The 10,591-nt window shown below is 41.5% G+C and overlaps 2 protein-coding genes across 4 annotated transcripts; both read right to left on the minus strand.

Annotated features, from left to right (window-relative positions):
* Positions 1 to 4,166: 4,166 nt before the first annotated feature.
* On the minus strand, positions 4,167 to 8,321 carry LOC122023423 (probable disease resistance protein At5g63020). Of its 2 annotated transcripts, XM_042581520.1 has the most exons (3): positions 7,480 to 8,321; positions 7,324 to 7,399; positions 4,167 to 7,038 (listed from the first exon to the last, which is right to left on the minus strand). In XM_042581520.1, exons 1-3 carry the CDS (start codon positions 7,567 to 7,569, stop codon positions 4,475 to 4,477), a joined length of 2,730 nt encoding a protein of 909 aa, XP_042437454.1. In that variant the 5' UTR covers positions 7,570 to 8,321; the 3' UTR covers positions 4,167 to 4,474. The 2 variants fall into 2 exon arrangements, with proteins under 2 accessions (XP_042437454.1, XP_042437455.1); XM_042581521.1 differs by lacking the exon at positions 7,324 to 7,399 and having other exon boundaries at positions 4,200 to 7,038.
* A 348-nt stretch (positions 8,322 to 8,669) lies between these two features.
* LOC122023424 lies at positions 8,670 to 10,254 on the minus strand. Of its 2 annotated transcripts, none has more exons than XM_042581523.1 (2): positions 9,159 to 10,254; positions 8,670 to 8,822 (listed from the first exon to the last, which is right to left on the minus strand). In XM_042581523.1, the coding sequence occupies exons 1-2, from the start codon at positions 10,124 to 10,126 to the stop codon at positions 8,810 to 8,812; spliced, it is 981 nt and encodes a 326-aa protein (XP_042437457.1). In that variant the 5' UTR covers positions 10,127 to 10,254; the 3' UTR covers positions 8,670 to 8,809. The 2 variants fall into 2 exon arrangements, with proteins under 2 accessions (XP_042437457.1, XP_042437456.1); XM_042581522.1 differs by having other exon boundaries at positions 8,670 to 8,834.
* Between the last annotated feature and the right edge of the window lie 337 nt (positions 10,255 to 10,591).

The raw sequence follows: 10,591 nt of genomic DNA on the forward strand, positions 1-10,591 counted from the left end.
GTTTTTTAGTCTAACAAGTCTACTTGAGGATCTCAGGAAAGTACTAGCTGCGGTTAGGCAAAGGGAAAACCCTAGGGGGCGGTAACCCTAGGTCATAGGGGGTGGTAACCCTATGCGGAAAGTCTTGGCAGGTCGATGGCTTCAGGCAAAAGTCCTAGGGGGTGGTAACCCTAGGTGAAAAGTCCTGGTGTCACGAACCAGGTGAAAGACTGGACTAGCCGGGGAAGCGGATGTCCAGCAGAAAGTCCGGAAGCATCGAGTGCTGAGCAAAAGTCCAGTCGATCTGGAGGATCGACTGGCAACAGGTAAATCTCCTGAGTGGAGTAGGTGAGGACGCGTTCCCCGCAGAGGGAACAGTAGGTGTCGGGTCGACCTAGGGTTTCCGGCTGGAAATCTAAAGTCAGACTCGGACAGTCCGAAGACTGTCAATTATTACTTACTGTGTTTTATCAGATTCTAACATTGTCTTGCAGGGTATTTTGCTCGGACTAACCTTTGTTTGCAGGTGAGGAACCTGCTGGAAAAAGGCTGTCCGGGCGCCCGGGACCAAATTCTATCCCCTGCGCGACTTCGCCACGTGGAGCATCCTGGTTGGTTGGCCACGTCACACTCCAGGCACCCGGAACCGCATATAAAAGGAGGGTTGAGGTGCAGCTTCAAAGCACAACGAATTCTAAGTGATCTTTCATCAACACGCTGCTCCAAAAGACGCTCCGAAGTGCTACTACAAGTACCCGACGACCCGAAGCTTCAGAATTAGCATTTATTGTTGTCGGTATAATTTTTGATAGCTTTTATTTGTACTCATAATTGTAATCTTTTAACGAGCTTATAGTTGTTGCCCACCGGAAGCGATCAAGGATCGCGGGCCTTCGAGTAGGAGTCGACTTAGGCTCCGAACGAAGTAAAATCGACCTGTCTCTTTGTGTTGTCTCTTTATTTTATTTCCGCTTATTCCGCTGCACGTTTTAACTCCGATAGTTTTCCGATAATCGAACGAAATAGCCACGAGCGCTATTCACCCGCCCCATCTAGCGCTTCTCGATCCAACATTTTTTTTCCTTTTTTCTTGATTTGGTCTTGCCCAGCAATAGTACTAACTTCTTTTCCTTTCCCCTTTTCTCTCTTAAACCATCTTTTCTTATTCTTGGAACCAGAACCTTCAGCTGTAAAAACTTATCCAGTAATCCTTGTGGATTCTATTCTCTTCGTCTCAAGTTCAACATGACGTGAGACATCAATAAAAGTCTTAATATTTTCATTATATGTCCGATTTTGTTTCATTATTTCCAAAGAATCAGGAAGGGAATGGATTACTGTTTGAACTTGTTGTTCATCAGTCAACTTATGACCAACAGTCTTTAGCGCCTGGATTATATTCTTCATTTCCTTCAGATATTAGATCATGGTGACATTTGGGCGCTTTTTGCAACTGTCAAACTTAATTATCAACTGGCGAAGCTTACTGAGACTTACTCCACTGTACTTCTCTCTAAGGGCTGTCCAGACATCATGAGCTGATGGTAATGCCACATACTCAAATATCAGGTCATCCACCATTGAACTAATCAATATTCTCTTAGCAGTGAAGTCCTTCCTTGTTTATGATATATAGGCATCAAGGTCATGTCTGTGCTATGTTGTAGAATCATCAGTCGGTTCTTCCATGAATTGATTTACAGCTTCTAGAACTTTTTGTTCCTCAATAACGTATTGTATCTTAAGGTATCAGATTTGTAGTTATCCTCATATAATTTCTCTCTATTATTGAGTTCAGCTATGATGTTCTTAATTGTCATAATCTATAAATAAATATATTATTTAATTATTCAGTGTAATGTATATGTATGCAATTAACAATTGATTAAATATAATTTGAGTTGGTTTATAAAATCAAGTGATAACTACGTTTTCATTCATCATTTGTATGATTTAATCTAATTAACATTGATCAGTATATTATACACATCCCATCAAATGTACTTATCATTAAATGAACTAATCATTCTGTTGAGACTGTTAACATATAACATTTTTTTCCAAGTTTATTAACACATAACATAACTTATCATTAAAATAGTACTATTTGTACATAACAATAGTTTCTATTACATGATTTTATTAATATAATCTTAATACTGTCCATACATAGTGACAATAATAGCAACTGAACTATACTTTATTAGATAAGTTAATCCTACTCCCACTAAGACAAACATTAGAGGTTGTATTTGATATCACATAACTACTCCTATTAGGAAAGACACTAGCACTATAGTAATCAACAGAAGTCCTATATTTCTAAGTTCAGCTCGGGCAAACTCAAGCAAATCAATTTCAAGATTCTCTACTTGGTCCATATTAAAATTCTCCTCAAACTCTTCGAGATCCTCCTCAAACTCTTCAAGATCTTCCTCAAACTCTTCACGATCCTCTTCAAACTCTTCAGGATCCTTTTTTAGGAACTCATGGTGAAGTACTTCCATACACAATTATGTATATGAGATACTCCCTTCAAAGCGCCTCCATATATGGTGTGCTATCACTTTTGGATTCCCCGATAGTGAACGATCAAAACCTAAATCTTGTAATTTTTGAGGATGGGAAACTCTGTCTGCTCGAGCTTCCTGAATAGTCAATTGAGTCATCCAATGTGTCTTTTGAGTCCGTAAATTGGATCATATTTGATATCATGAATCTTCTCCCATAGCTCATTCCGTCGTACGTCGCAATGGGCCACCGTGCATATCATTCGTAGTATCTAGAATTGAAAATAATAATATCAGCACAAAATTGACAAACCAGTAATAAAATCAGTTCATTTCAATTCACACATATGCATAGAAAAATATACAGAATTCATAAGTAAATTAAAAAATATTTTTTTAAAATTTTGAGGAGCTTCAGTTGATTGACGCACTAGACCGGTCGATTGAGAAATCGGACCCTAAGTATTGGCTTAGGCCCTTGTTAGCATTAGAACTAATCTAATTGACATATTTAGTTATTTTTGTTTAACCTAAGCTCATTTAATTAAATCATTTTGATTGATCTGGTTAAACTAACGAATGGTTTGAATTAAATCAGAGTTCAGTTTAGACCAATCTAATTCGATATAGTCTAGTTCAAAACCAATATAGTTAAATTATGTAAATCCAAATAAAAAATAAATATAATTAATTGAAAAATCAAAACATAAAGTTTAATTTTTAATTAATTAAAAAAACTTTCTGTTTTATATAAACATTCACGTTTATTTTAGTTTCTTTTTAATTTTAAAAAATCAAACATTTCGAGTTTCCTCAAACGTTTTTGACAGAAGAATAGTAAAGAGTTATTATTCTTCTTCTCTGCCGCGATTTATCCACCGTGATGAACATGATTTGATAATCTTTGTTGTCGATCAGGGGTCATTAAGCACGTTTTGGCATCGGACGTCGGTCGACAGTGGCCCGACATGATCGTAGCGATAGAGAAAACAGAGTTTCCCCTTTTATTGCCGAGCAAAAGACTCAATTGCCATAGTTACGTGCAACACAGCCACCGGCAAGGGGACTTTTTTCTTTTCGAGCAATATGCTTTGATACCATTATTGTTTCATAAGAAGATTTGTACAAAATAAAAAATTCACAATGACCTCCCATAATAAATCTTGATCTTCATCAGAAAACTCCTCATGATTAATAAACGACTAAATCCCATAAAGATGTCCTCTTTTTCTTCGATTACTTGCTCACATCTTCACCATTTCCATTCCTTGAAGCCTCTTAATCTCTTATATAAAGACAAGTGACAATAATACCACTAATAAATTAAAAAAATGAATGAACTCCTAATCTTCATCACCACACAGATACATAATTTGTTGTTACTAAAATTACAAGTGCCTTATAAATGTGGCGCAGTGCTAAAATACCGTGAGGAGAAATAATAAATTAAGTTCGATTCTCAAATGAAATAAATATTTTAGAAGTCTGATTTACACCTAAATTATAAAAATTAAAATCATCATATAAGTTCGTTTGTGATAAAAGTTGGCCATATCTGTCATAAAATATTTTGGACAAAAATGAAAGGGGTCCTATGTTTTTTGAAATCATCAAAGATCATTTTATTTAATCAAAACGGCTGTTCATCTTTCCAGCAACCTATGTAATATTACCCAATTATTCCTCAATTGCACTGTTCGATATTAAATTTTCCGGTCACACATATTAAATCCTGAAATAATCAGTTAATTATATGAAGATGATAAATTCACATTATAATAACTAAAAATCATAGTAGCTATAAAATAATCAGTTTTGTTGTTTCCTTTATTTTATTATTTTTGTTTAAAAAAAAAATCATTCTCTAGGACCAGAAGAAAACCAAAAACAAAAAAAACAAAAAAAAAAAAAACAAACAGCAAAACACAAAAAACAAAACAACCAGAGAAACAGAAGCAGGCGAACAAAAGAAAAAACAACAATAATCAGTTGAGTGGCTTAAGGATCATCTGGGGACTGAACCTGGCTGCATCATCTTCCCACTCCAGCTGATCCCACCATGACCTGTGGCATCTGATCTCTCTCAGCTTCTCGGCTACCAAGTTCAACTTCTTCAGCTGTGGGCACTCCGCCACCTCAATGCTCTCCAGCAAGGGGAACACCAACTGCCTCTCATCACTCACCCTCTTCAACTTCGGCAGCCCTCGGAAAGCAATCTGCTTCAGGTTCGGAAACGGACTGACGCCCCTCCGGCCTCTGTTTTCTGCGTCGGACTCATCATCGTCCTTGTACCAAATCAGCTGCTCCATTCCGCTGCAGCCGTAAATGTACAGTCCGCGAAGGTGTTGGATGCAGCTGCTCCTCCAAACGATCTTAGCCTTGAGCAGACACTCCAGCACCAGATTCTCAAGCTCAGGAAGCGCAGCGCCATCGTTCTCTCGGCCATCGCCGGCGATCAACACCCCCTCCAGCTCGGTCGAGTGCGACAACCGAAGCCACTTCAAGCTCTTCATGCTCCGCCCGAGCCCCGACGGGAGCTCCACGGCCGTCAGGCCTGGACATCCCTTGAGCAACAAAGCCGCAGTTGCCGGCGCCAGCCGCTGGGACTGCGTGAGCATATTGAACGCCGAAGCGTTCCCCACCGTGATGTCTAGCACCCTCAGCCGCTTGAGGGCTTCGAGCTCCCTGAGGCTGACGCCGTTGCCGCCCCCCGCCGGGATGGCCTTCCATGAGCTATAGCTCACGATCATGCGCAGTACTCGCAGCTCGGAGAGCGATTGGATGAGTCTCTCTGGAATGCTGGCGAGCTCAGCGGTCCAGTTGAGTCCCAAGTACTTCAGGTTTTTGAGAGAAGCCAATTCTTTGGGCAAAGACTTGAGCTTTGTCCCGCCGAGCTCAAGGAACTGCAGACGTTGGAGGTTGCTGATTCCTGATGGGATCTCCTTGATGGAGGTGGAATGGAGGTCCAAGGCCACGAGACATGGCATGAACCTGAAGAAGCCGTCAGGAATCCTCTCCAAGCCGAAGTTGCTCTTCAGCTTCAAGGACACGAGATTCAGGCTCTCGGGGGCTTCTGGTAGCACGGTGATGCTGTTGTACCCCAACGCCATCCTTGCGGCGCTTCGCCATGTCTCTGCCTCGGGCGCCTCCATTAAACCTTCTCTTTCCCTCACGAACCACTGATTCTCCTTCTTCCCGAACTCGCATGCAATCCATAAGGCCATGGCGCGGACCATGGGGTGCATCCTCGTGTAGCCATCCGCATCTACTCTTTCTATCAGTGATGCGGAGCTTAAGATTCCAAGGAAGTAGCACGCTTTATTGTTAGCCTGCTCCACGTCCTTGAAGTCATCAAGAATGCCTTCGCCGATCCAGTATTCTTGAATCAAGTTCTTATGAAGGCGGCAGCCTTCCCAGTAGAGAGCAAAGTGCATGGCGCATGATCTCAGTGTGTCACTGGGCAGATGATCATAGCTAAGCTTGAGAGAGCAGAACACCTGCTCTGCCATTCCTGGGAGCTGGACTGGGCTGTTGCCCATGATTGTCACAGCATGCTTCCATTCATCTACACTTCTTTTGCTAGCCAGAGCTCGCGCAACTGTGATCAGAGCAACCGGCAAACCGCCACATTTTTTAACCAAGATCTCAGCTTGGTGCCGGATTCCTGGATCAGAGTTAATCGTCTCCTCACCTACCTTGTCTGCGAACAACCTCCAAGCTGTGTCCCAAGGCAAGAGATCCACCTTGATCTTGTTCTTCACATCCATCTGGTCACAGAGCTCTTCTATTCGAGTTGCTAACATGATCTTACAACTCGATCCCTGCTTGGGGATGGGAATTCCTACCATTTGAAGGCTCAAAGGCTCCCAAAGATCATCCAAGATCAATACAAACTTCATCTTGAAGAGAACCTTGTATAGCATGGATGCCTTCTCCTTTTGTGATTTGCTCTTCTTCCATGACAAGCCTAGCCGATGCCGAATCTTATTTTGGATGCTTTCGACATCAAGGTCTCTACATGAGTCGATGAAAATAACCATGTCTAGATCAGTAGCGTCTGCAAGGAACTCATTGTGGAATCTGCTCAACAGAGCGGTCTTGCCGACACCACCCATTCCATAAATTCCAATAAGGCCCACAGCATCATCCTCTACAGCCTGCTTTAGCTGAGCAAGCACAGCATCCATGCCCACAGTTGGTGCACTAGGCACCTCCTCAAAATGGTTCGGAGCTGCCCTGTTAGCCACCTGATTGAAGGATCCTTTGCTCTTCAAGTAACATGCCTCTGCGATCATTTCGTTAGCTCTCACACTGAGTCTATAGCTTGACAATATGTTCACTGCAAACCCTCCTGGAAGCATGAACCTCCTCTCGAACTCTCTTCTTGTCTTGGCAAACTTGGTTTCAAGTAATTCCACCCTGTCTAACCACCACAAAACTTGGCTCCTTGGCTCCTTCCCCACTCTCCTTGCTCTGGACACATCTCTCTCAATATCATCTCTTTTGCTCTTCAGTTCATGTATCTCCACAGCTAGAGAGTCAAGAAATCCTTTGCAGAAAAAGATATAGCTAAATGCTTGAAGGAACAAATTCAAGATTATGCGAAAGATAGAGGTCATAGTAACACTGCATTAATTGGCATAATTTCCACAGGCTGATGTTTGCTATGGCAACCTAAAAGATCTTGTGGTAAAGATTGTATATAGCAGCTAGGCAATGGGAGAATTTTTATTTATCTTTTCACTCAAGACAAAAAAACATGGCTACTCGACAAAAAGAAGCTGCATATATCAAGGAAAGAAAAAGTTGAACAGCTGAGAAGTGTTGGCCAAACCTGATGGATGAGGAAGAGGCCATAAAAATTGAAGAGACCAACCATAAATGAAACACAAAGGCAATCCAACAATATCCTTTGATCAATAGACATGATAAGCCAAACATGGAAAAGATGAGTGAGATTGGAATTAGAAGAAACTTATTGGAGCAGAACCTGGTGGCGAAGGATTGCACAGTCCCATGGAGCAGCAGAAAACAGTATCATTGGTGTCCAAGAACACCAAAACTTGCACAAGAAACCCATTGATGTCCATATTATCTAAGTCAGGGAATCCCTGACCATTTCAAAGTCGTAATAAGAACATCAATTGACAAAATGGCTTAGCAAAAGTGACCTGATATAAAAAGTTGGTGTACGCCTTTTTGTTATTCAATTGTGAAAGCTAACTTAATTATCTTTTTTTTCTTGCTTTTAATAATATTAATCTCTCTCTTACTTTCAATAGAAGAAAGTGATTGGATGCTACTTTTGAGCCACTTCCTGTGAAAGAAAGAGATGGATTATCTTTAGAAGAAGAATATTAATGAGCATGAGATTCAAAATGGTGGGTATATATTCTCCTTTAATGATGCTTTATTAAAAAGATTAAATATTCGTCCAATAGTAAAGATGATGATGAAGTATGGTTATTTTCTCCAAACCTATTACAATTATATGGATAGTCCATTATCTTACTTGGTGGTAATCATGGAATCTCTTCCAGATTTCACCAGCGAACAGACAATTAATATAAATCTTAATTTTCTACTAAAGAAACAGGTGTAAAAGAAGAATAAACCATGAATTTGCTGCAGGTAAGCTCTCATGCGCAACCATCACTTTTTAGTGGAAAATGATATCTGCCAAATCAACGATATAATTTGTTAACCTTCAAGAAGTTAATTAATTTTTGGCTAACAGATGCCATAGGAATACTGTAGCCATACCTTGGGTCTACATCACTTTATTTTTTGCATCTAGAACTCTTATTATTAGTGCAACTAAACATATAAAAGTAAAAGTCAACTTTGATAAACGAAAAAGTAATAGTCAACAGATGATGAACCAGTTTTCTTTTTCTCCATAAAGAAATTCCATAAACAGGACCGAAGCAAAATAAATAATTAATGCAACAAAGTCCTGTAGCTTTTCATCAGAAAGCCATGTCTTTCTACACTCAAGGGCATGCTATATAGATAATCATACTCCATGTATGTGAACACAGAATTCTCAGTTTTTAGATAATATTAAGACAGCATAATAATTAGTCTAAGCATCAACCCAACAAGTGAATCTAGAATCTTAAACTAGCACCAATAATAGTAAATGACAAGACCACAATGTTAAGCAAATAAACACAAGTTCCCTACACATTTGCATCGAAAAGTAAAGGGTAGAAATAAAATTTAAAACCTTGGTAGAAGCAAAAGCTTGATGTACCTAGTGACAGCTTCACACCATCAGATTGAAGGCTCCACACCTCATTCACTTCAAAGACTGGTGTTTAGTGGAGAGGTCTTGAATGTTCACTTAAAAGAATAACGTTTAGTGGAGAAATTTCATAACATTGAAACAGAAAGAGCATTACATCAGCATATGTAAACTCAGAAACATCTATGGCATGATGCAGCGCAACCCAAGAACAGGACCACGCAAAAATTAGGATTTCTAGGGTGAATTTGTTTAGCAGATGGTCCAGTCGACAAGTAAATGAACGAATCATATAAGGCTTGCACTGACTAGCCATCCCCAAAACAAAACAAATATAATGTTCACCATCCAGCAGAACAAGTTCATGAACAACAAAAACAGAAATTGAAGACAATGCTAATCAACTAGTTTTATCAACTCACTCGTTGCCAATGCCATTAGTTGAAGGCAACAAGGCAACTTCCTGCGCGTGTGACAGCATCGAGTGGTCAGAATAGTCGAGCAAACTACTGATTTTCCGAGCCTTCACCACTCCAATCTTCTTCCTCTTGCTACTCGTCATCTCCGCCTCATCCCCCTCTTCTTCTGCTATCTTATCAGCTCCATTACTATCAGTGATAGCAATATTGCAGGGATCATCATCCGACTGCTGCAGCCTTTGCTTTACTTCCTCTAATTCCTCCTCCACCTTTTGATGGCGGGATAAAGTGGTACCGTTCCTTGCATCGACGCTGCCCCATCTAGGCTTACTCGTCCCCAATTGACCTCTCGCGGAAGCGCTCATGCTCCTGAGCCGTCCTTTGCCAAGATGGTGCTCGCAGAGAGAGTAGCCGACGAGCGTCTGCTGGCAGCACCGCCACCCCCTTCCATTCACGCGGCTGCACCGTGAACCCTCCATCAGCACCGCCGGGCTCCTCCGCTGCCGTTTCTTCCCGTTCAAATTCAGCCCTTTATCCGTTTCCTCATGAACAACCATAGTGCAACTACTGCTAGCAGAAGCCAGGCCAGCGCCGGCTCTCGCCTTCGCCTTCCCCTTGGTCTTTCCTCCCCCTGACCCATTTCCATGATCTACTGCGACTGAACTGCCACTCATCGTCTCGCCGCTATTGATCCCATCTTTCCCTCTTCCCCGTTGCGCACTACTACTACTGCTTCCGCTACTGTCACTGCGGCGGTGGCTCCCCGAATCTGAGCATGGACTCGAACAAGTCGCAGGCAGTCCATTGCAACGCCTCCCCCCTAAATCATAACGATACCGATCCCCAACCGGGTGCAACTTTTCCCCCTCTCCAGCTTCCCTGCCTTCGCCTCCAAGGCTCCCATTTCGCGATGCGCGTGATGGATCTGGAGAAAGAGGCAGCGAGGAAGAAGCTCGCCGGCGGATCCGCATGGCAGGACGACAGATTGGGAGCAGTAGTAGAGAGAGAGAGGGGGCGATATGGTTGGATGAGAGAGGAGAGAGAAAGGGAAGAAAAGGGAACGGTGGTGCAGTCCAGATTTAATTAGAGTGGAGTGGAGTGGAGCAGCTGCAGCCGCTGGCAAATCAAATCAAGGCCCATCATCGTCGTAGTTACTCACTTCACTTCTTGGCCATCAACCGAGAGGGTTGGCTTTCTCTTTTAAGAAAGATAAAAAAAAAAACCTACTGTTTGAGTAATTTAGTAAAAAAAGAAAGGCAAGGCAAGTGGAATGTTAGTGGTGAGCTGTGTCCTGTTCACGGAAATAGCATGCGATAATTTTAAAAATGAGATGCTTTTTTAGTTAAAAAAAAAACACCCTTTTGAATTTGAGGAGAGAGAATTTCCCCAAAATATTGACGAGTTATTTTTCAAAAATAAATGGGCCAAATATAAAC

This window comes from Zingiber officinale, chromosome 9B, assembly GCF_018446385.1.
Source record: "Zingiber officinale cultivar Zhangliang chromosome 9B, Zo_v1.1, whole genome shotgun sequence".
Lineage (NCBI taxonomy): Eukaryota > Viridiplantae > Streptophyta > Magnoliopsida > Zingiberales > Zingiberaceae > Zingiber > Zingiber officinale.

Coding starts and splice junctions, on each gene's coding strand:
- LOC122023423 (XM_042581520.1), bottom strand. CDS start 7,569: ATGGGTTTCTTGTGCAAGTTTTGGTGTTCTTGGACACCAATGATACTG. Junction 7,400..7,479: donor GTGCAATCCTTCGCCACCAG/GTTCTGCTCCAA, acceptor TATTGATCAAAG/GATATTGTTGGATTGCCTTT. Junction 7,039..7,323: donor GCCTCTTCCTCATCCATCAG/GTTTGGCCAACA, acceptor TTTTCTGCAAAG/GATTTCTTGACTCTCTAGCT.
- LOC122023424 (XM_042581522.1), bottom strand. CDS start 10,126: ATGCGGATCCGCCGGCGAGCTTCTTCCTCGCTGCCTCTTTCTCCAGAT. Junction 8,835..9,158: donor ACTAATGGCATTGGCAACGA/GTGAGTTGATAA, acceptor TATTCTTTTAAG/TGAACATTCAAGACCTCTCC.